This window comes from Magallana gigas, chromosome 7, assembly GCF_963853765.1.
Source record: "Magallana gigas chromosome 7, xbMagGiga1.1, whole genome shotgun sequence".
Classification (NCBI taxonomy): Eukaryota; Metazoa; Mollusca; class Bivalvia; order Ostreida; family Ostreidae; genus Magallana; species Magallana gigas.
In genome coordinates, this window is record NC_088859.1 from 32,848,987 (window position 1) to 32,873,786 (window position 24,800).

At 35.7% G+C, this 24,800-nt stretch overlaps 1 protein-coding gene across 5 annotated transcripts in view; it reads right to left on the minus strand.

The window, feature by feature from the left end:
* The window catches only part of LOC105317365 (dynein axonemal heavy chain 3), a 34,440-nt gene that overhangs the window by 8,645 nt on the left and 995 nt on the right, over window positions 1-24,800 (minus strand). For all 5 annotated transcript variants that reach the window (XM_034457909.2, XM_034457907.2, XM_066065758.1 and 2 more), the window contains 55 exons: window positions 24,379-24,477; window positions 23,129-23,312; window positions 22,899-22,995; window positions 22,626-22,782; window positions 22,285-22,474; window positions 22,102-22,177; window positions 21,700-21,819; window positions 21,380-21,505; window positions 21,023-21,218; window positions 20,713-20,892; window positions 20,435-20,577; window positions 20,208-20,313; window positions 19,869-20,047; window positions 19,646-19,739; window positions 19,452-19,542; window positions 19,160-19,350; window positions 18,689-18,920; window positions 17,971-18,182; window positions 17,602-17,693; window positions 17,376-17,490; window positions 16,900-17,070; window positions 16,426-16,688; window positions 16,050-16,251; window positions 15,554-15,760; window positions 15,249-15,363; window positions 14,824-15,019; window positions 14,406-14,514; window positions 14,017-14,307; window positions 13,811-13,902; window positions 13,497-13,698; window positions 13,226-13,378; window positions 12,869-13,091; window positions 12,622-12,752; window positions 12,095-12,511; window positions 11,607-11,768; window positions 11,321-11,446; window positions 11,004-11,161; window positions 10,532-10,612; window positions 10,101-10,284; window positions 9,581-9,766; window positions 8,864-9,090; window positions 8,450-8,656; window positions 8,072-8,199; window positions 7,623-7,747; window positions 7,112-7,297; window positions 4,780-4,947; window positions 4,048-4,181; window positions 3,389-3,842; window positions 3,021-3,232; window positions 2,651-2,858; window positions 2,269-2,529; window positions 1,741-1,942; window positions 1,218-1,525; window positions 840-1,025; window positions 276-518 (listed from right to left, as the gene is read on the minus strand). In XM_034457909.2, coding sequence (XP_034313800.2) covers window positions 276-518; window positions 840-1,025; window positions 1,218-1,525; window positions 1,741-1,942; window positions 2,269-2,529; window positions 2,651-2,858; window positions 3,021-3,232; window positions 3,389-3,842; window positions 4,048-4,181; window positions 4,780-4,947; window positions 7,112-7,297; window positions 7,623-7,747; window positions 8,072-8,199; window positions 8,450-8,656; window positions 8,864-9,090; window positions 9,581-9,766; window positions 10,101-10,284; window positions 10,532-10,612; window positions 11,004-11,161; window positions 11,321-11,446; window positions 11,607-11,768; window positions 12,095-12,511; window positions 12,622-12,752; window positions 12,869-13,091; window positions 13,226-13,378; window positions 13,497-13,698; window positions 13,811-13,902; window positions 14,017-14,307; window positions 14,406-14,514; window positions 14,824-15,019; window positions 15,249-15,363; window positions 15,554-15,760; window positions 16,050-16,251; window positions 16,426-16,688; window positions 16,900-17,070; window positions 17,376-17,490; window positions 17,602-17,693; window positions 17,971-18,182; window positions 18,689-18,920; window positions 19,160-19,350; window positions 19,452-19,542; window positions 19,646-19,739; window positions 19,869-20,047; window positions 20,208-20,313; window positions 20,435-20,577; window positions 20,713-20,892; window positions 21,023-21,218; window positions 21,380-21,505; window positions 21,700-21,819; window positions 22,102-22,177; window positions 22,285-22,474; window positions 22,626-22,782; window positions 22,899-22,995; window positions 23,129-23,312; window positions 24,379-24,477 — 9,798 coding nt within the window. The remainder of the gene's footprint in view (window positions 1-275; window positions 519-839; window positions 1,026-1,217; window positions 1,526-1,740; window positions 1,943-2,268; window positions 2,530-2,650; window positions 2,859-3,020; window positions 3,233-3,388; window positions 3,843-4,047; window positions 4,182-4,779; window positions 4,948-7,111; window positions 7,298-7,622; window positions 7,748-8,071; window positions 8,200-8,449; window positions 8,657-8,863; window positions 9,091-9,580; window positions 9,767-10,100; window positions 10,285-10,531; window positions 10,613-11,003; window positions 11,162-11,320; window positions 11,447-11,606; window positions 11,769-12,094; window positions 12,512-12,621; window positions 12,753-12,868; window positions 13,092-13,225; window positions 13,379-13,496; window positions 13,699-13,810; window positions 13,903-14,016; window positions 14,308-14,405; window positions 14,515-14,823; window positions 15,020-15,248; window positions 15,364-15,553; window positions 15,761-16,049; window positions 16,252-16,425; window positions 16,689-16,899; window positions 17,071-17,375; window positions 17,491-17,601; window positions 17,694-17,970; window positions 18,183-18,688; window positions 18,921-19,159; window positions 19,351-19,451; window positions 19,543-19,645; window positions 19,740-19,868; window positions 20,048-20,207; window positions 20,314-20,434; window positions 20,578-20,712; window positions 20,893-21,022; window positions 21,219-21,379; window positions 21,506-21,699; window positions 21,820-22,101; window positions 22,178-22,284; window positions 22,475-22,625; window positions 22,783-22,898; window positions 22,996-23,128; window positions 23,313-24,378; window positions 24,478-24,800) is intronic.

The window sequence follows — 24,800 nt, forward strand, 5'->3', positions numbered from 1 at the left end:
TAAGGTTTTTCTTAGTGATTTACTATGATAAAATAACTTTTCTTAAGAATATCAAACAGAGTTATCTTTCTTTGATCTCAATCTTAAAAACAATCAAATTGCTTTCCCTTTTCGATAGGAGAGTTTGATTTAAGATATTATCAACTCAAATCAGCTTACATGGTCTGTTGTTAATTTAACATTCTAGAGATAAATGTACATGTACTCATTTAAAAATGAGATTAGTTCATGGATAGATTTGGTACTGTAGTGTACAGCACACACGGGAAACTTACCTGTAAATACAGGTTGATAAACCAGGTAAGTGAGTACTGGTACATAGGCTCAATGTTGGCCAGGTCAGAGATACAAAAGAACAGAATGGAGGAATGGATAGCCACAGGTCTGTAGCCATTCCTTGTCTCATCAATGTCCTTCTCTGTCTGTACAGCAATCTCCTGTTTGGCTGAAATCTCCTCAGACAGGACTTTAGACGAAGACAAGATCTTGATGGCTGTTTCATCCTCCAAAATGTTGCCCTGAATTCAAAGATGAACAATATTGAAAATATGACGCCTTGGTATTTTAAAATAGTAGGCCAGGAGAAACTTACCTTCGTGAATAAAAGTAATTTTATTTCAGAAAGTTTTGTGCCAATTATTTAGCCATGTTTTTTTGGGTTTTTTTTTTGGGGGGGGGGGGGGGGGAGGGGGGGGGTGTTAATGTCAATGTGATTCGTGATTCCTTTGATTTAGCTAACATCTACTATAAGATTAGCAATTAAATGTTGTTTTTTTTAAATACATCAGTAACAACACATTTACCATCTACTCTTAGCTTTCCATATATCTGAATCTTACCTCTGAGCTTGAGAGGACCTCTAGGATTTTGTCCTCGATTTCCTTGAGCTTTTTCTGGTTCTCTGCACTCTCCACAATCAGCTGGTTCTTCTTCTCCTCTAGCTCTGGCTTCTCCTTAGCTGCTACAATACCCAGCAGCTGGTCCTCCAAACCTTGTGGGGTAATCATGAAGTTCACCAAGCACACCTGTAAATATGACAGTAGAATATTCAAACAACCTTCTCAGCTCATTTTTTCTTAATCATCTTCAGGTTTTTCAATTTATTGTAATGAATCCAACATGAATCTTACAATACTTTAAGTAAGTCAGTTTCCTAAAACCAACAAGAATCAGTTTGAAGTTTTCAAGGTTTAACAGATTACTAATCATGCACTGACCTTAACAGAGATTTCCGGCAGGTAATGGGGGTTCCTGTAGCTGGTTGTGATGTACAGTCTGAAGTCCTTGGAGTACTCAATGACGTTGTCTCCCAGCCTGATGTAGTCCACACCCTGCTGTCTGAAGGTCAGCTTCTGGAGGATTGGGTCAAGAATCGGATCAAGCTCCTCCCCTACATTCTCCAAAAGGACAGGTGTACCGAACTGAATGGAGTTTTCCAAGGTTCGCAGATAGTTTGCATCTGAAAGCTTGATGATTCCAAGCTTATTGCTGCGCTCCATGTTTTTCACCCATTTGTTGGCCTGACCTGAAGAAGGATTCATAATGAGAGGAAAATAAGCAGTTAATAAATTGTCCACTACCTGAAGTTCTTGGATGTTCTTACCAGTACAAATATGTATGCAAAACAAGAACTAATAAAGCAGCAACACCATTATGAAGAAATTTAGCCCGAAATTGACAAAGCTAGGTGAATACTGGTGTACTAAAAGACTGAAAAATCAAGCTAGCTGAAACCCTTACCCTGAGGATCAATCATGAGGGGCCACCTCCTGGAGCTGCTGACAATGATACCATTGTCCACACTGAAGGCATCAACAGGCAGACCAGCAATGTTCCAGGCCCGGATTGTGACAGGCTTTCCCAGTGTTCCATTGAGGGAGAAAGTCTCCGAGCATGGGATCTCTTTACTGATGCAGACCTTGTGCCATTCTTTGACTACATCCTGGAAAAGAAGACATTTACAAACGAATAACAGCATGTAACTGGATGCCATCATATGCATGTAAAATTATTCTATATCTAATTTACATTCATTTTTTCATACAATATTTCTTCCAAACACACAGAGAAAAGACACTTTGACAATACAAAGACATGTTGGCTACTTTTTTGCACAATGAGATGCGTAATTGTTTGACTCCCATCAGACATGACATGAGCACACTTCTCAATTAAAATCATCAAATCACCAGATTATTATCCTTTTTCTCCTTTATTCCTTTGCTTTTTCAATTTGAATTCATTAAATCTTTCTCTGGATATTTTTACCTGTCTGAAGTCAATGGTGAAGGCTCCAAGGTACGCCACAGTGGCAGACGACAGAAGGACGTCCCCGGTGATGTTGGTGACTCTCTCACCAAGCAGACGAGCAGCCTCTGTCCATCTGTCCTTTTCTCCACCAAGTCCACCAATCAGCTTCTCAGCTCTGTCCAACTTCTTCTCACAGATATCAATGTTTGTCTCCAGCTCTTTCTTCTTTTGTGTCATAGCTTCAAACTCATCGTTCAAAGCTTGCAACTTGTCTGTGACCTATTAGACGAAGAAAATGCAAAACTTAAGTTTTAGTTCCCAAGTACCCAATCATTCTTTTTTTTAATGACAAAATAGAAAGGCTATGGCTCCTTAAGAAGGGAAAGTGGTGTTGCAGTACCTCTTTCAGCTGAGCTCTTTTCTCGTCCAGTTTCTGCATCTGAACAGACAATTCTCCTTCAGCCTCAGCAAGCTTCGCTTTCTTGGGAGCTACAACTTTTGCCACTTTGTCATAGATGTCCATGGCTTTGACCCACCGGCACAAACCCTCACATGCAGTAGAGGCATTCTTAATCAGAATTGGGTCAAACTCAGGGTTAGAAATGTACCTGAAATAAACATGTATACAGATCTATATTTACTTTCTTTAAAAGGATAAATGATCACATATTAATATTTGAATTTACATTCAGATTACAATTATTACAAAAACAAGGTTTGCTAAGCATTAAACTTGCAATGTTTTTTTGTTAATGAAAGTGAAGATTTACTTGTCTCTGATCCTTTTGATGATGGGTGGAGCAATATTGTCTTTATCATAGCCCTTGAGACGATCAAGGAATTTAAGGTCCCCTAGCAACTTTTGAGATGGTCCCCAGAAGTCTTCAATCATTTTTCCAGTTCCATCAGGTTTCCTCTCTGATTTGATGCCCAACATGACACAAATAGATTCCATCACAAGTTTCACAGCTGGAGGTGGATTCTAGAAAATATATTTTTATAAGTCATCACTAAATCATAAATGAACACATTAAAAAATAAAAACCTTTGATCTACATTGCCTGTTAATCTCTAATTTGCATAATCAATAAATCAAATTGCCATGCACAACTAATAAAAACAACACTAGTACATGTACCTTCATGGATTTGACCAGTGTGATATCTGCAGGCTTCAGAGTATTCAATGCCGAAATGGCCGACTCCAATGCAGGAATGGCTTCAGCCAGATCACTCTCACAGTCATCCTTAATGGCCTGGGCAGCCGCGGCGGCTTCATTAGCCACCGCTTCATCGGCTGCCACCACTTCCTTCTTAGCCTCCACTTCCACCGTGTCCTGTTCTATCTTTATCATCAGTTTTTCAGTTTCGGCCGAGGTTTTGATCAGCTCTGGTTGTAAGGCTTGTAGCTCTTCCTGCATAACGGACACCTGGGAGGCAGCAAACTCCAGCTTCTCCAGCCCAGTCAGGTACCTGTTCCTGAGGGTCAGGATCTCGTCCCTCTTCACGCCCAGGAGGGCCTTGAAGGTCATGATAAGCTCTAAATATGATGTGGGGGTGACATAGTTGTGTCTTCTTAGTCTCTCAAAAAATCTGAAAGGAAAGAGAATGACAGTTTAATTTAAAATAAAATTCCTCTTGTTTTAATTCTTCATTGAAGTATTAAAGCTGATTTTCAAAACCTATCTTTCTTTCAATTCTAAGCAGAATTAATCATCGGGAACAATAATAAAAAAATTTGAGGCATGTTGTAAAATATAAGGATTCATCGGGACATGAATATTCATTTTATTCTTACACTATGGAGAGTTCCTGAACACTTTCATGGAAATGTTTACACATGGACACACTCGCTTTACGAATATTATCCTCTAGTTCCACCTCCTCTAAGAATTTATTGGCCACCATTTCCAAAGCATCAGAAGGCCAAGACTGTAAAAAGATAATCATTAAACTGTTTTAGTTCACAATATTTGTAAATTACCAGCTACCACATATTTTTGCAAATTATGAACCAGATATCTTTCCTACATACTTGCTTACATGAACTTTAAGTTTTGTATTTTTATTTAAAATAGAAATTAAGTTATGAACAATTATAATCATGTTAAATTAACAAAATTAAGTCTGAGGCCTTTTTCAACAGAGCGGATGCTAGCAAGCACTTGCTAAAATTCCATATACCGTACCTATATCATAAATCTGCAAACACCTCAGGTGCTAACAAAATTAAGGTAGAGAGACACTGACCATATTGTAGATTCATTATTTTACACAAATATAAAATTCTGCAATAAATTTTGTGTTAAATCTCAAGATTATAAAATTTCCAAGCTTTTGTTATTATTTAATGCAGTTTACAATTGTCAGAAAAATAAGAGCAAGATTAGAAAAAGTTGCAAGTGGTGCTTCTTTCAATTTTACAGGGATATTAATTCCTTTCATTTACTTAGGAATCTACAGTAATCCTACAACACAAATGTCTGCAAGCAATCAGATGTTAGCAAAATTTAGGTCAAGGGTCACTGACCTGGAACCAGTCTATGGTACAGCAGTTGATGAGGGACGGGAACATCCGGAGTCTGTTGCGGAACGCATCTCCGATAGGGGACATGGCCAGGATAATGTGGAGATTCTGCTTGACTCTATCAATGAAGTAGTTGTACATAGACAGTGGGGTGGCATCTATCTTCTTTCCCTGGAAGATTTGATACATATTTTGTTTTAATAACTTGCTACAATAGATACATAAAATCACACAAGTGTGTCAAATACTTAAAGTTGATTAACAAGATATTAGAAAGGCATCTATTAATATGTGCATCAAATAAAATACATTGTCATTCATACATTTGTACAAAAAGTTGAACATTCTGTACCAATACATTTGCATACTTTAATACATATTTTGGTTTAATCAAATATACATCAACTTTTAAGTGTTAACCTGGTATCATAAGTGATAACTATTTCCAAGATTTGGGTCAACCTCTGATTGCAAATAAATGTTTTTATCATATAGAAAAAGATATTCATTTTCTGTATGTAACAAGAAAAAAAGAAAATAACTTCTTGGTCATGCTAATAAAAATATACATATAGTCTCAGATTTGTTCCTAAATAGTTCTATAATACACTAATTAAATATGATGTATTTAATAACTGGCTTTCTGTAATACCTCTATTTTATAAAAACCAAGAACCTGCAATTTTTTACTTACCAGATATTCATATCATTATTCAATAGATTAATATATTTTTACTGAAATGGCTTTTTTAATTAATTGAATTGCAATAATATTTTGTGAAATAGGAATAAATTTCTTGTAAAGAACTTTGTGAACCAACACCATGGCTAAAGCTACATAAAAGACTGACATACACATGCAGTAATATGACTAGATCGATGTTTAAAAATTAATTTGCTACAGAATCTGAAAATGTGAAACATTATACAGTAAAATGGTCATATATATATATATACATATGATTACAAGAGGTATATGGTGCATAAATAAGATGCATGCAACATGAAGTAAAAGATATACTGTGGAATCATTTAAATTTGTGGTGATCAATGTTTATGGGCAACCAAAATTTTTTCTTGTTTGCGGGGACATATAATGTAATTACGTTGGTAGCAAGTTCTATTTCTTATATAACCACTAAAGCCACAAACATTGGTTCCCCACGAACAATGATGATTCCACAGTATGCAAAGAATACATAGAGTATATACACTTCATGCTTATAACTGTACATGATTATGTGTATGCTATCAATAGACATGCAAATGGTTTATTATCATATGTTGATATCATTTAAGAATTTAGTATCATGTTCAAATACTGTTCATCCTGCAGTAACTAATTGTACTTCATTTGCCCATCTTTTTAATAAAAGAAACCTCTAGACATGTTTTCATTACCTGGAAATAAAACATTCTTCAGTTAAACAGGTATTTGGAAATGTTTTAGTATTCAATGTGGATTTACAGTATTTGAATCATAAACAGGCTATAAAAGACGAACAGTACTAGCTAACATTGAGGAGGAATTTTTGGTTACTATGGTAACTTTACCGTTATTTTTTCCTGCATAACAAAAGCAAGACATTCAAAGCAAATTAATTAAAAACGTTATCAACAGTAATTGATTAATACAATTATAAAAGAAAACTTTAACACAACTACAACAAACAAGGGTTATAACAAGAGACTACACTTATATACCTGGGGTTTCATGCAATATACTGTATACAGAGAAATATTTGTCTCCATTTTATTTTTGCCCCTTTCGCCTTCGTTATCAGTGGTTAATTTATGACTGGACGATTTCAAATAATTTTTCAATTACTGTGTTAATTACAAAGAATATCTATAACATACTGTGTCTTGGTTATAATTCAAGACAGGACAAAACCATTTGCAAGTGTAGAAGGGCAAAAATAACGAGGGATGAAAATAACCCTGTATACAGTATTATTCATTTTGATCCAAATTGAAAAAACTCAAACATTTTTTGATTTCAAGACAAAACTTAAAGAATAAACAGAGAATAATTTTTGATATTCCAAAAAAAAGTTATGGATGTGTCATCATAATGCTTACCGGTGACTAAGATTTTTAAAAAAGCATTTTCACAACATTGATATTTGCTAAAAGAATTAAAACATTAATATATTGGGCTGTTAGCAAATTTATTTCAACCAGCTTAATACGTTGGACTTTCATTAGAATTAGTATAAACATACTGCACACTTTTAATTCCTACACAGAATTTTCAAACTGTTTTGTGAAACACTCAACTGGAAAAACCAAATTCAACACAAATACTCTGTTAAGAACTATGTAATGGCGTTACCTCATTACGAGCAATGGCCTGCATCTTCTCTATCAGTTCTGCTTTTTCATCAGAGGCAAACAGATTAGGGACATCTCCAGTGTTGAGGATCATACTGATGTCTTCCATGAAGGACTCAGATTTAATCTGGGTGTCAGCAAACAAGAATACTATGGGCTTCCCTTCACTGCCAGCCTTCATCAACAGCTGAAATTAAAAACCCCAAAATTTAGTTATGATAAACAAAATAAGTTGGCTACTTTACATTGATAAATTTTAAACTTTAAAACTTTAATTTTTGAGAAAATGAAATTTGTATGATTTTAGATAAATGAAAAATTGCCACTTAAGATCAAAAGAAGCAAACTTGAGATATGACTCTCTTGCTCCAACTTTGCTATTCAAAGGTTTTTGATGATCCACTCTGTTACAGAAAACTGTGGGGATCAATAACTCTTGGCTGTAAAGATACTGTTGCTCATTGCTCATGTGCAATAGGAGTACAACTATTGTAACAATCAGATTTATTTACCCTCTTTAAGTCCTCTCTCCATTCATTAGCTGTATAGTTTTTGGTAATCTCTATTTGGAACAAATCGTAATCAGCCATAAATGTGGCCAGCTTAGCGGCACTCTGTCGCCCACTGCCTCCAATACCTACAGGTCAAAGGTCATACACATTATTTCTAAAGCATTATAACTTTACTTATTCACAATAATTCTCTTTTCAAATATTTATTTCTCAAAATTTATGTAAAAATGATAAAAATTGGGCCTTTAATAAAAATATTTGAGTTTATTTCTAAATGCAAGGGGCATTACTCTGCCAAAAATTCCAATTGTCTGTACAGATAAACCCATCAAGCATATTAATAATCAAATTTGTGAAACTGATAAAATGACAGATATAAATCTACATGCAACTTTAAAGCAATGAGACCTGATCAAAGATATTTCTTTAGTACAGACTACCGTACTTACCAACAAGCAAGCAATGTCCGTTATCTTGCAGTAAAACACGGCTGACTCGAGAAATGTGTTCAATGGCAAATTTGAACATGACAAGCTTCATAGGGGCCTTACTGACCAAATTGTACTCATCCAAGTAGCTGTGCAAACACATAGTGACAATGAAGATGTGACACATTAATTTCTAACATTTGGTCTTCATGCATGTACATGTATCAACATAAGTGAGGAAGTGGCATATTTACCCTTATTACTTGGTTTTCATGCATATTTTAAAAATCAACTTAAAAATAGAGTGAATGATAGACAACATCAATAAAGTGAAACATTCTGACATAACTGTTTTGACTGTGTAATTGTGTAGAGTTTTGAAATTAGAATGGGACATACTTCTCCATTGTGGAGGTAAGTTCTTTTAGATCGGTGACTTCATCGTAAGCTTTTCCTCCCTCTGCTTGCATGTAGTCTCCGAAGAACAAACTACGCACATTGTCATCCACCACTGAGCCGCTCTTGGACAAGTGGCCTAATATTTTATCTATGTTGGCCTTAAAATGGTTTGAACACTGTTCCTTTACAATCTGGAAAAATGTTTCCCTGAAAAAAAAATAAATTCAAAACAATATACAAAGAGAACATTCTATTAAAACTTCACACCTCTTCTTTCAAATATTTCATGTTTGATAGATTAAAGTTCTATTTCTTCCAATGAGTCTTGACTATTATAATTATTAATCAATAATACATTAATTACACAAAAATATTAATATACATGTATATTATATAAATAAAAATTACACATACCTGTCTTGTTTATCAATGAGACGATCATAGAATACCCTGTACACCTCATGCACCCACAGTCTGTGTAATTTATCGATCTCCGACATTTTCTCATGGGGCACTAACAACACTCCTCGAATCACACGCGCAAAGTCTCTCAAGTTAAACACATAGTGGCTCTTGGACGGAGTCGGCAAGAAGTTGGTTACTGCATCCTTGTACACCGCCATGGTAGCTGCCACAAGGAGCTGAAACCATAGAATTTCTTATCTTTTATCTGTCATACTATATACAAACATCAAAAAAACTGAAACCTGCCTTAGTTGAAAATACTTTCATTCTGCTCTAAATGACCATTAGCTGTAAAAGGGATGCTGACTATGTTTTATCAAAAATTTTCAGTTGCACATAAGTTTTTATATGTGACAAATGATTGGAATCAGTAATTACAAAAGGAAAAGGAAAACCTTATAAAACATATAATATCCAATCAACTATTTAGCATAAAAAGAAATATATAAGGAACAATAATTAGCATAAAATCTAATACAATGATTATTTAAACAACAATAGATATGATCCATTTATGGATGAACAATACTGGAACAATCTTTAGACTGTAATTTCCAACCCCCCCCCCCCCCCCCCCCCTCCAAAAAAAGGCCTCTTAAAAAACTGACAGAAAGAAAAAATATACAATCCCTACTTCAGAAGATAGTCTCTTGGATTTTTTATTACCTTTCCATTCCTGACAAATGAAGCATCAAATCCCTTGCCGAAATGCCAGTCTGTGATATTAGTGAAGATTCGTGTTAATGTGGAGTCATCAAACTCGTCAATGGAGATCATGTTCAGATGGCGAGTAAAGCGACTTGTAATGTCATTCCTCCCTCCTCCTGGGGGTCCCATAGCGGACACCAAGAGCTGAAAATTAACATTCCATCTCAACTTTGAGTAATATTGCCTACAATCTATAAATACCGGTAATTTCATTTTTTTTTCTCAAAAAGAATGATTGCTGGTAACAACTACCAGGTACTTCATACTTTTCCTTCATTAAATTAAAAAAAACATGAAAAAAATTGTATACAAGTCTGAATTGCCTGATTTTTTTACAACTAATAATTCACATAACATTACATGTACTTTCCCCAAAAGTAAGGTCATTTAAAATTGACATCATTTCTTTTTTTTGCTTTTGCTTTATGAGTTTGCACTTTGATCCATCACACTTTGTCTCTCAGTCTTTAGCCCTTACCACATCAGTCAGGAAGAGTTTGGTGGTGTCCTTGGGGTCATACCAGTGGTTGTGGTCCAACCACTGCCTCAGTAACTCAATAGGGGGCTGGGCACCATACTTCTCCTTGGCTGGCATGTTCAGGTCATCCACAAAGACCACTGATTTCTTTCCCATGGGTGGGCCGTACACACCCTTTCTTCTCCTGATTAATGAAAAAATGTTATTTTAAATATCTAAATTTGTCTTTCCCACACATTTTTGAAAAGATTGCATTTCTCTAAAATACTATATTAATGCATGACATCAATATTCTTATTTTTATGGTACAACTGTCTACAAACAACTTCCTACACATATCAATAAAATTTTCAAAAGCATATAAATCCATTTGTAGTCACTATAAATATTTATTGAGAGTAGTCTCCCTTGCAAGCACACTCCATAATTACCTGTCCAGTTTTGACATAATAATGCCTTGTGTCTGGTTTGCTGAGGTTCGAGCAGAAAAGTTGATGCAGTTAGGGATGTACCTATAAAATAGTGTGAGATCTCTGTCAAACCTTTGATAAATTGCAAAACAGTATTTAGATAAAATGTTTTTTGGGGTTTTTTTTTAAACAATATTTTATTATGCAATTTATCACATAAACGGATGGGATAGCAGGCATTGCCTATATAAATCCTCTCCAACAAAATAAAATAAAAAATATTTATTTTATGGATTTTGAACAAAAAGCATCTAACCATCAAAATACTTATACTTAAAATTATCCTTCTTTAAGAGCTTTCATTGCTTGAATTTGTTGGTATACAGGTGCATTTTTTTAATTCTGGGGGAAGGTGGCATGATCACTCTTTCTTTCTCTCAAAAAAAAGGATTTTTTTACAAAAATATCTACAATTCACTTTATCGGTACTTACACATCTTTGGGGAGAGTCAGCAGGTAGTTATTGGTGATGGCGGACTTTCCTGTACCAGTGGGTCCAACAAACAACATGGGCTGTTCATGTGTTATATAAGTCTGCAGGAAGAAGATCTGACGAGCTGTCTCAGAGGTCTGGATAATCAGGTCACTGACCTAGATAAAGAAAACAAAATAAATTCAGCATTCATAAAAAGCAAAATCATATTTCATAAACACATTTTGCGATCTTTAAAAACTTGTTTTTCCAAGACAATAAATTATTGTTTTTAGATAGTACGGTTTGAATTTTTCCTTGTGTTAATGTTTACCGACCTTGGCTGAAGCTGGAATAGCCAGCGTGGACTTGTCAATGGTGTCCATCCAGTCGCACCAGCTACCGCTAGCCTTTTTCTCAAAGCAGAAGTCAAAGATGGTGGCTCTCTCAGGAATCATGTTGCTCTGCAAATTACCAGTAGAGAATCCAGTACGTTAACATATGGGTTATAGCATATAAAAGATGCAGATTACAATTTGTAATACAAACAAAAAGTTTTTGAATGCGTAAATAACATAGGGAATATGGAGTAAGAAAATAGTATAACTGTGTTATAGCTATTACCTTTGAGATTTTACAGCTCTTTGGCTTGGGATGGTTTGCATCAGTGCCATTGACAATGTTTCTGAAATAGGCATCAAACTTTTTACGAGAGTCCCCATCCATTGTTCCTCCCACTGTCCAGATCATGGAGAAAAGAAACAGGCCCTGCATCCATAGGGTGATCTGAAATCACAGAGAAGACCATCCAGTGCAAAAGTCCATAGAGAGGAATTACAAAAGTTTTTAGAATTCTACACTTCTAAGAAGTTATTTCTGAATTATAGAAAAGTAAACATGATGTTAGTATTATATTTAAGATAAATGCTACAAGGATGATTAAACTAAAAAAAAAGTATTGAGTTTAAGTTATTAAATAGTGTTTAAATATATATTGATATAAAATGCATACAAAAAGTACAAAACTTGTCTACTACTTGGGCATGTAAAAATAACAAAACAAGATGAATATTTTCATAAAATGAGTTTGCTACTGAAAGGTTATGGAGTACCTGTTGATTTGATAGAGCATTTGGATTGGGCTCATCTCCCTCTGCAGGGGTATGCTCCAATGTAGTCCTAATCTCATCCTGGAGACAGGTATAAAGTCTCATCATGGACTGCACAAGGTGCATCTCTGAGGCATTGACAAACAGTTTACAATTGTGCCGGATATACTCCAGGCAGGGATCAACCAGCCACTCAAACAGATCGTTGATCATGTCTCGGTTCTCCTGTGACAGTTTCTCTGGGAGTTCGTACTGCATGTAGGATTCCTTGAACGGCCTCCATCCCATCTGATGGGGCTCCAGATAGATCATACCGCAGCGGCTGACTGTGGCTGGAGAAGCCTGCTCCAGATCAGCTGGCTCAAAAATCAGATTCATTTTGTTGCTCATCTGGATGATCTCTCCACTCATCAAACAAAGCTGTCAAAATATTGCATCATCATATCAGAAATTTATTTTTTACATCATTCAGCTTCTCCTGTCATTCAGAAACTTATACATTCTTTATAATTTTAGGTGATGGGCTTTACCTTTTTGTTGTCGTCCAATACTGTGTTCATGTTCTCAATCCACACAGCATCCACAGGGCCATCAAACAGAATCCACTTTCTGTCCGTGTTTGGATTGCTGGCATACTCACGGAAAGTGTTGGCTAGAACACCTATAAACCAACATAAAAGAACATTTCATATCCCCTATAGATAAGTTTTACAAACCTTGATAAATGTTTCAGATCTAGAAAGAATAGAAAGATGTTATGAATCTAAAAGGGCTAACCATCAGTCCATTCATGAGATACTGGATCAAAGCATCCATACAACTGGCCCATGGTGATAGCTTTAGGGTTGATAATTCTGTAGACAGTTTTGAATTCTTCGTACAGTCCTGAGGTCTGTAGGTCCCCTAGGGCCTCAGCAAGCACCTGGTATCCCTTTGTTTTACCTCCCAGGGGCTCTCCCACAATCATCAAGCCGTGACGTACCAAGATCATTTCATACACCTAAAAGTCATCATAGTTTTTAAATTTTTGTGTAGATACTGTATCAGGTTCTCTTACAAGTATACATTTTTTAACCTTTCAAGGAAGCAAAACTATTAAATATGAATATTAAAAAGAATAATAGTCCAAGGTACCTGAATGATTTTGTCCAAGAACCATGGTACACACTGTAGTTTCCTCTTCCTAGTGTTCTCTTTCAGGGCCTCCATAAATACACCGTAGTCTGGTTTGGGGCACTCCACTCCAGGGAACAAGTCAGAGATGATACCTTCAAACAGAGGCACATCCTGAAACAAAAGATCACCACATTTAAAATTACCGGTTCATTTCATTGAAAACATTAGTTTTCAACCAATTTCTTTGCCAAAAGTAAAATCAATATTCAAGACATTAGTTGATTCAGACCTGGGCCAAGAACTTGGGCAGATTGACATCCATAATGGCCTTCAGAAGCAAGACTGGTTCACTTTCGTCTGGCTGTTTCAGTTTGAGATTTCCAGCAGCAGTTAAGACTGATTTGACAGCTCTCATACCGTAGTCATAGTGATGCTGTGAGGACAGCTGTTCAGAGCACAGTTTGTAGACAGCCACAATCTTGTTGGCCAAACTAAAAGGATAGAATAATGAAATAACCAACAATTTCAAAGTGGAAGAAAGCAATTTTTCTACAGCATTCAATTGCATATATATATATAGTATAGACAAATTTAAGCACTGACCTTCTAGCATCAATGAAACCCATGGAGTACAAAGAGATTTCTCCAATCATTCCATAGTCTGGAACCATCATAGCCACTGTCCTGAACAATACCTGCACAAATACAAACACTTTTTGATAACAAAATCAACTTCATTTCTTTGCTAGCATTCATACTATATCAGAAAGACAGCTCCAATATTATTTCCTTGTGTTCTGTGTCTGTACCTTGAGATTGTCTGGCAGCTCCTGTCGACCAGCATAACCTGGATTCATTGTGATGAAGAGAGTACAGGTTGGGTCCAGAGAGAGTTCTGTCCCCTCAAACATGAAGCGCTTCAAGTGAGCAGCCACAGCTTGCTGGATACTGGCAATCTGCTGGGCGACCACGGACAACACCTCCAGCTCAATTCTGTTGAACTCGTCAAAGCAGGCCCAGGCACCGGCCTGTGCCAGACCCTTAAAGAATTTACCCATGGCTTTGTAGTCCAAACCATCAGAGCAGTTGAACACCACACACTGTATAAGGAAAAGGATAAAAAAAAATTGAAAATATCAAAAGATAAAAACATTTAAATGATAAAATCCTACTCCTTCTTTTTCATCCTTTCACCTACCTGTTTAGCCACAGCTTTGGCCAGATCTTTACAGGTCTCTGTTTTACCTGTTCCTGCAGGTCCCTCTGGTGCACCTCCCAGATTTAACTTCAGGGCTCCCATCAATGTTCTGAAAAATCAAAATGTTTATCAAGTGACCCAAGCATGCTTGATTTTATCATAATGATTATGAATGTTGGTACATGTAAGAAAACCAAAACTACAGTCAAACCTTGTTATCTCGGACAGAGAAAAATTTCTAAGATATCTAAGGTTTGAGAAACAAAGGTAAAAAATTAGAAAAGAGCGGTTGGGATTTTTAAATATCACTTTGGCATATCCATGGTATTCGAGATACGTGAGTTTGAGATACCAAAATTTAATTGTAATATTAAGTAGATTAAGTAAAAGAAACGAGACTGATCTCCAAAGAGCATACCTGTAACACCTGTCCGTTAGAGGTGTGATGACAAGACGTCCAGAGTTACCCAGGTACTCATAACCATACTTGATATCTGTGGTGATCATACGCACAATGACATCATTCTCCCAGTAGTAACGCAACTGTGCGAGCCACATAAAGTCATTGGGATCTGTTACTTTGGCTTTTGCCATTTCCTTAACTGTGTCTCGAGCTGAAACAAAATTACTTTGTAAGTGTATAGTCACTGATAAAGCTATACTCCAATTGTAGCAGATTTATATTATCATGGGTAAGAAAAAGTGAACTAATTACAAGTCTGTCCTCATAAGATATATACTGGAGCATGATAAACTCTTCAAATGAAAATATCTAAATATTTATTGTTGATGCAGCAGTAAAGTTCTCCTACCCCCTTTGACCTGAGATTAACCCACACTTACCATGTACATCAATGACAGTCAGTGCTCCTAAGGTCACTCTGTGTCCGGACTCTAGCTTTCCTCTCACCAGCTCGACAATCTGGTCAATCTGACCATTACATGTCAGAAGATATTCCTACAACACAAATAATCCAAAAAAATATAAAAAATTCTTTCAACAGATCAAAACTTAAAATGATCAAACAATTATAATCAAGGTTTTTTAAATTGATAAAACATTATTTTTTTTCCTTATGTGTTATATACCATAAATGCATATATATTTATATAATGTAAACAAAATGAAGTTAATAATTCCAGCGTACATCGAGCCCGCCTTTCTTCTTCATGGCCTCGGTGACCTCCGAGGTCCAGTAGATGGAGCTGGAACAGATGACCACCTGACCAGGCCACTCCAGCACCCAGCGGTTTCGAGGCGTGGATGTGTACGCCTCGTTTGCATCCATGATGACCTTCCTCAGACTGCTTATCATCACATCCTCCACCTGCAGAAGCCACTTCTCAACCATACCCTGGAAATATAAGAAAAGAATGGATTAAACACAAAAACTAAAACTTATCCACTTAAAATGTCACATAATAATGTGAATTTTTGGAATAAATTAATTTTGTGGGTGATTAATTGTATGAATTTTTAATTATTGAAAGGTTTATTCAACTGTATATCTAATTTTGTGGGTTATTTTTTAATAAAGACTGTGTTCATGATTTGTTTGAGATAAACGTTTGTTGAAGAGGGATATGAAGTACATAAAAATTGAGCCACCATATTGAATTATGCCACAGTAACTTAACACTTGCCTTTGCTTTGGCTGGAATGATTTTTGTGTTGTAGGGCACAATTTCATTTTCAGCTGAAACCATGCCAAGAATCTCCTGCGCCTCATTGAAGTCCAGTCGACTGATGCCCTCAAAACATTTCTTCAGGTGAGGCTGTACTCTCATTGGATCTTTAGTCTCGGACAGAATTTCCAATAATTCATCATTGGACAAGAAGAAGAATCTAAAATCAGAATCCAGAGACATTTTCAAAACCAATTCTACCTTCAAAATATGGAACCAAATAAAAGTATTTCATCTTATCCTGTAGAATAAAATACATATATCTATTAGTTCTTCAACATATGATTTATATAAACCACAATTTACAAACTTTTTTTATGTCAAACTAATCTACCTTGGGAAGTAGAGACGTTTTTTCTCTAGATATGCATTGAGTCCCTTCTGAATTTCCTCCAGCAAGACATTGGCATCACGGAATCGACTCAGCATGTTTGGCTGATCTGTGGCCACCAGACAGTGGGTGTCTTTGATGGCTTCTGTCATGATGTCCCGCCAGTAGCTGTCCACAATTCCAAACTTACGTCCCTCTTCTGGCATCTGCGCCAGGATATCCTCAGAACTGAAGATGGGTTCCAGGTACAACCAGGTGGCTTGACACTGAATGAAGTGAACAATGAATATTAAATCACTGCTACAGGTATAAATATTTTCACTGACTTTATCTCAATCTTTTCTTTTACAACTATCGTACCAGTTATTGTCACAATATGCAGTACTCTTGTTAAGATAGTAATAATAGCTAATATACCGTAATGTCAAAAACAGATGTAACAATATGTGTATAAAATGTTGCTTGCTCTCCTCTCACCTTAAGCCACTCATCTAAGATATCCTGCATGGAGACAAGTTTCTCTTCCCATTCTTTCATTTCCTGCTCAAATGGTTTGATGAAAGGAGATCCTCTCATTGTCTGGGCTTTCACGATGTGATCATCCAGCAGCACCTGGATCTCATCCGGAGCAGTCAGAATGCACACTCCCTAAAATTCAAAAAAAGCTTGTCACTATAAACATAATTTGCAAAAAAACTTACTAAAATTTGAAAAAAATTATGTAAATATGTTATAATCTTTGTTTGTGATAGTCCTTTTCAACGATTTTAAAATTTTCCAACAGCAAACAATACCAGATACAATTTTAGTGACTGTATTTTTTTTTGGCAGTTTCAAAGTTATAAAAAAATTAAGCAAAAATTAGATCATCGTAAAAATAAACATAGGGTAGTTCTTTCTTCATACATATACTTCAATGTAATATTTTAATTCTTGAGTAAGAATGATCTTACAGTTTCTCTGTATGGAATCATCTCAAACATCATGTCCTTCCACTCAAGCTTCATCTTCTCCAGAGCCTTCTCCAGGGAGTGCTCCTTGGCAGCCGCAGCTCCAATCTCCTCCAATCTGCAAATGAAGTTGATTAAAGTTTCAGGAGGAAGGGGGTATTTTAATTTCAAAAACAAAATATGGTTTCCATTTGACTTTCTTTAATAACATTTAACGCTTTAAACTTACCTTGCAAGGTGCTTGGCCAATCCAAATTCCAGCATGTTGTTCAAAGAAGTTTCACCTTGTGGTTTGATGTCAGTTCCAACAATTTCACTCATCTTAAAAATGGCAAAGAAAATACATTATTTTAGTACTGATACATGTATTCAAAAAATGCTTTTTTCCCCCAAATATTAATGGTTCAAAACATCACAGATATTATGAAAATGTATTATGGATCGAAATACAATGTTCAAGTACATTATAATATTTTTTATATGTATTCTAAACCTCATCTTATATGTACATCTATGGAATGCTAACAGCTGCTTTAAAAACAAATGCTTTGAGATGACCATTTTTTCTATGGGTAATTCATCACCCCTGCTGCCTTACCATCTCCCAATGCCTGTCCCTGATGCCGGGGTTACAGATGGTGTTAAGGATGGGCAGGTGCTGCTTGAACTTGTCCACCTTGTTCTTGACGGTGTCGGCCACACGGCGGGGCCCTGCCTGGTCACTGAACTGCTTGGTCAGCTTGTACATGGTCCTCCACATGTCTCCCACCTCGTTCTCTATCTCCTCAGAGTTCAGGTTCTGGAATGGTCCTATAACAAACAAACAAACAAATAAACCCTTTTAATGTTTAATCTTGTAACCCAACAAAACAAACTAAAGATTCAAAGTTTTTATATTTCTCTACCTGCCAAATAAAATTTGAGCACAAATTCTTTTTATCGGAGCACTACCGAATTCAGAACTGAAGCGTGCAAAATGAAATATAAACAATATTAGATGTCAATACTCATCTGAATAAAATGATACTTGCATGGACTAAGAACCTTTCAGTCATTTACAACCTAGCATTTGGTATGGCCGAAAAATTTATTTTTAAAAGATTTGAAATGGGGAATAACTTGATATTCTTTCTCCGACATAATCTAAATCCTGGGTCTGTTTCAATATTTATTATATAAAACTTATCCATACAGTAGTATCTGATATGATTCAGTGGTGTTTGCTAAAATAAACAATCAATTTCGGAGGCCTGAAATTTCCTTTTAAATCAATAAAATATATTTTCAAGTTTGACCTCCAGTGGTAGATAGATTACCATTGAGCCATTGTTCATGTCTCTGGTGGAACTGGTAGGCGGTGTTCCAGAGCCTCTCATAAGGCTCCTTCAGTGTGAACATGGTCTGCAGGTTCGGGAAGGAGCTCTGTTCCCACTCAAGCAGCTGCTCCTCTTTGTTGATTTGTTCAAGCTCATCTCGAGCTCTCTCCAGATTCTCGTTGATGGTGGCAAGCTGCTCTGTGTTGTTTCTCATTGCCTCCTCTCCCAAAAACTGTTCAAATTATCAAGTAGTTTTTGTTACACTCTTTAAATCAATTGCTGGTGAAATGAGATTATAATCAAGGAAAATGCATTCACAAAACCATTTATTTGCTATTCTGTTACACCTGTGGGAAGTATATGAATTCTGAGTGAAACTGATATCAAGTTACCAGAACCATTCTTTAAGCTACAGCATTGAATATAAATCTATTTACCATAAAAATGCAAAGTAATAAGATTTAAACCTACCTCTTTCTTTTTGAAGGACTCTACTTCTTTCATGTAGTCGTTGAGTTTCTCCTCAAATGCCTGAGTCCTCTTCCTGAGGTCCTCCTCAATGTGATCGCGGCGGTTAGCGATTCGGGAGGTGGACAGCTCAAACACTGTCTTAATGTGATCAGGCCAGTGGAACACGGTGCTGTTCAGCTTTATATCCTCAGCTGCAAAACAAAATGAGGATTTTGTAGAAGACAAAACTTTATCCATAATCTACCGAAATATTTCTTGCATTTTCATGAATTCAAATGAAGGGTGTCCTTACATGGGAAGATGGCATAGTCGAGCAGGAACATGAGACGACTCGCAGCATCCTCAATTTCATCCTTCAGCTTGTAGACTGTGACATCAGAGGACTACAAAATACACGATCCCAGTCAGTCCAGACACAGATTATATCAACATGACAGTACAACCATAATCTGGATTCAAAATATCTTTTTTTTCAACAGAACTCACTGTTTTGAGGTATTCCTGAAGTCCTACTATTTCCTCTGTAGTATCAGGAACATCACTGACTTTTTCTGCCATTTCATCATAGCGACGACAAATACTGTATATCAAAATGTTTTTGTTAATACCACATAATAATAACAAATATGAAACAGACATTAACATCCCAGTCGATTAAGAATCAAATAATTTAAGACAATTGCAGCCAAAAAAGATGATCATCAATTACCCTCTGTTAAGTTCCCTGTTTTCATCCACTTCAAATATGATGAGCCTCTCTTTGAGTCGCTGAGACCGGGCTCCCAGATCCTGGTTCAGGTTCTGACAATCCAGACAAAACATGCTGAGAGGGACGGTAATTCTCAGCAGCGAGATCTCGTCCTTCAAGTCCTGGAAACTGTTGATTTTCTGTAGGAAAAAGTCAGGTAAGCATGTTAAATGTTCAGCAACAAAATAAAAACCCAGGTGAAATTCAAACACTATTTGCACCAGCTTAACAATTTTTTTATATGAATTGAAATGGAAATGAAATTGTTGGTTTTTTGTTATATGGTCTTTTTGTAGTTACCTTTTTGAAAGCCTCAATGGAGTGGGTCTCTCGCAGGAAGGCCGATACATCCTGGTCAGCATTGTTGTTTAGAAGATCTGAGTATTTCTTGTATGTGTTGAGATATCTAAATAAGAAAGTGAAATAAAAATCTTTTCAAATTTCCATACATTTACCACTATGAAGAACTTCAAATACATGTATATATGAAAAAAATTGTAAATATTAAATCATATGATTTGAATTACTTTTGTGGTCCCACGGTGTTGTGTTTGAAGATTTCCATAGCCCTATCTACATAGTCTGTGACCAGACTCTCCTCAATTTTGACACTGCGGAGCAGAAGTTTGGGAGTGGCAGACCTCATGTCTGGGAACAACTCACATTCAACCTAAATGAAAGAAAAATCATTCAAAACCAAACTGATTTCTAATCTATTTTAGAATCAAAGATCAGTTTATATGTTTACTACAACTTGTTAAGTTTCGATGAAAAATAATATTCATCAACTGTGTCAAATACCCACCCTTGTGAGCCCCTCTCCACTAGCGATGATCTCGGAGAAACATCTGAGGATGATGTCTCGGATCTCCCTGAAGGGAGGATCAAACACAATTTTGGGTTCCTCTACCCTCAGTTTGATGATCATGATTTGTGTCTGGACATACTGTAGTTCGTCAAACACATCTCCAAACTCATTGCCCTTCTGTTAATGCAAAAGTCAAATACACAAACTTGATTTCAAAATTTGTAAGTAAATGCTGGACCAAAATCGGAAGTAAAACTTCATTGATAAAAAATCTAGGAATTTAACTTGTGAATAACGTTTGACTGACCTTGTGGATGGCAAAGAAAGACAGGAAGTCGGCCAGCGAGTTGATGATCATGCTGCGGAGTTGAATTGACATCAGGGCAGCCACGCAGGCAAAGAACTCCTCCACCAGCTCTGTGGAGTCATCCGCACCAGGTGGAACCAAGTGCTGCCACAACTCGTTCTTATCCAAAAACACTTTGGCACAAGTAGGAATCCAGCTGATAGAAAGATGTACATTTACATTTGTTAGTATCAATATTACTTTTTTTTTTAAAGTAGCATAAAACTTGGGAATTCTTTTTTATGCATGGTAATAATCTAGTGCAAAGAATTTTTTTAACTAATGTATCTTACTATGTAAAATTAAACACTGACATACTTTTTTCTGAGCACTTCATGTGCATCCCAGCACTGTTTCTTGATGAGGGATTCAAATTCTGATGGCAACAAGGGGAGATCAGCCTCCATCAGTTCCTTCAGGTTCACAAACCTCAGGTCACTAAATCTGGAACAACAAATTCATTTGTGAAACATCACAATGGCTGACATTTTTCCTCTAAAAATTGATAACATAAGAAGTTTTAGGCTTAATGTTCAATATTTTGATTACATAATACTAAATCAAGTATTCAGCTTCATGTACGTAACATTTCACAAGTAGTTTTTCATTAAATCCTTGAAATGGTGCCTTGAACTTACTGGTCAAACCATATATTTTGCAGCTCCAACATGATAGGGTTTGTGATAAATAGATGATTTGTGTTGTAATCCTTCATGTCTATATAGTTTCCATGCCATGGAAGAGGAGCTCGCACTATCCTATAAATACAATAAACAAACCATGGGTGACAACAAAAAATAAGATGACAATGCTACTCTTAAGGCAAAGCCTTGATATTCAAAGCTATTGGATTTTTTCTGCATTGCGCATCTAAAAAATTGATCTCATTTTTAAATAAGTAGCCCACCATTTAACCATTTGTAGATTGTTTTTGATAGCTAATCTGGCAGTTTCATTTCATCTCCATATGCAACTCAACATTTTTAATGCACCATAAAAACCATAAACTGATATACAGTAATTAATAATATTTTGTTTACCTTTGGGGAAAAGGCAATGGTGTCCATTCAATGTGAAGTCTTTCTTTTTCCTTGGGATCCTTCAAGATGTAGTCAACTAAAATTTCAAGAACAAATTGTTAAAAAAAAAGACTAGTGTCTACAAACAAATTTGACAATAACATTTCAATTGTCATGAAATTATCTTTCTCATTTTTGCTTTACCTATAGCTTTCCTGAGACTCAATTCATAGTCATTGTTGACCTCTTCCAAAAGCTCATCATTTAGCCATTTTAATTCAACACTTGTGCAGAGTCTCTCTGGAATTAGCATTTGAACATTTTTCATGACATCTGGGTGTTGTGGGGCAAGCATGGAACGTTTGATTCCTTTCTCAATGTAGTAATAATATCTCTGCAAAATAAAACACAAAAAGAATTCAAAAAGATGAATGACTCACCAAAAACTGATTTTATATGATAATATTGGTATTTATCTACAAAGATTTTTTAAGTTCAACAAGTATTAACTTTACAAAGTGAAGATTTGGTAGCTGAATTCTGACCTGTTCATCTCGTTCTGAGGGAGTTCCTGTGGCTTGAAGCACTTCATCCTCAATTGCCCTCATGATGTCCATCTGTTCATTTGGTGTCATTGGCCGACTGGGTGGCAACTCTTGAATGTCAGGCAGGACATCATGTCCATTCAAGGTATAGCCGTTCCTGTTAATAAAAATATGAACAATGATATATTCTATAATATCCAAAAATTTACAGAAAAGATAAACATAAAGACATTGATTGACAAATCTGAAGATTTAAAACAGTTGTTAACTTACTTGTCAATGCCATTTTGTCCATTCATGTGGCTTTTATCAGCCACTGTTTTGCTTCTAGTAAGGCCATCTGATTTTCGGGGACTTTTTAATGCATTCACTTTATTGAAGAAAAAAAAAGATTGATTTAAATAAATTGAATATAAGTAGAGAAACCCAAATTAAATATTAAATATGGTATCTACGAACTTTACTCCAAATATGTATTAATAATTCGGTGATTATAGAATTACATTTGGTTTTGGTTCTCGTTAGCTTTGGCAAATCTTTTAGCTTGAGATCACTAGCACTTGGTGTATAGTTGTTCGCTATGGATTCACTGGGGGTCCTGTGAAATTTTTCCTCCTTGAATGGGGCAGCCAGTGTCCAGGACGTTCCCTTCATGATAGGAGGGTGTTCACTGTTCCTCAAGACAATCTTAAACAAATGCAAATAAACATATAGCAATCATATACCAAAGCAAACAAAGATATTTTTTTTCAAAAAAAGAACACGAAGAATTTACTTAACGAGGCCGGGTCTAATTTGTTCTGCCCTAGATTTTTGGATGAAACTTTTTACATGAATTTCTACTGATATAATTATTATTTTAAGATTAAAAAATAAGACATTTACCACACCGTTTGTTTAGGGGGTCATCTCAAAGTTTGTTAATCTTTAACATAGGACCCTATGGGATTTTGCTTGAAATGTATCAATTTTGCATATTTTTTACATTTTTTCAAAACTTCTGCCCTAGGGATTTCTTTTTCTGTTCTACATATTAAAGTTATTGCTAAAAGGCATCAAATGGTCAAATAAAAAAAACCTTTTACCTCCTGGTTTGTTCCAGGGGTCTTATCAAAATTAATTTTTGTATGCCCAATTTCCCAGATTCATCAGATAATGGCTATTTTTTATTTGACAAAGGCGGAAAAGGTGATCTATATAGTATTATTAAAACATTCAGACATATTTAAGTAATAAAAAAATATATAACATCACATATTAAGGGTCATTGATATAAAAAACATGGTTACTGTCTTGAAATATATGAATTAAGCTATATTTAGGAGGGTTAAGAAAACGTGACAGAGGGCTAGGCTTGCTGAACCCTCTTCTCGTTTTCGATTCGAGCCCAAATATAGCTTATACTTCGAGACATTTATGTTTATTCCACAATATAACATTATTTTTACGCATCAAACAAGATATTTTCAACAATTTTCGCTGAATATCTGCAGTTCAAACTATCACGCCATGGCGTCAACCAAGCAAAAAGATGACGTCACAATACAAATGAAATGCTGCGCGAAAGCGTGCGTACTCGTTCTGTACTCGGCCTCGTTAATGATAGTGATACATGCACTTATTTAGGAAGTGATAAGAAAAGTACTGACTATCAGCTGAACTTATTTTGATTCATTTATTTTATATCTAATACATTTTTTTCCATATGAAATAATGATTGTTGACAAATAAAGCCAAAAATATAACAGTGTACCTTATACAGATCTGAGGGTTCCTCCACATGACCGGGTAGAGGAGGCAGTCCAGGGAGTCCCCTAGTTTTACTGCAACTCTGAACGGGAGTTTCCACATACTAAAAGTAATTTAATATTCACTATATTAAAAATATATAGATATGATTAATTCACTTAATGGTATTAGACAAAAGTTGACAAATGGAACTCTCCTCCACCAAACTAATAATATTTATGCGATAATTGTACATATTTACAGAACTACACATGCAAGATTAATTCCATTTTGCATTCATAATTGGAAAGGGTAGTACCGTAAATCCTCAACCATGTGGAAAGAAATATACAATGCTAAAATAGGTGATATAAATGTAATTAATTTGGCTCTGGTTTACATATGTTATAACATGCAATAAGAACCCAATCCTGTGGTTTGAATCTA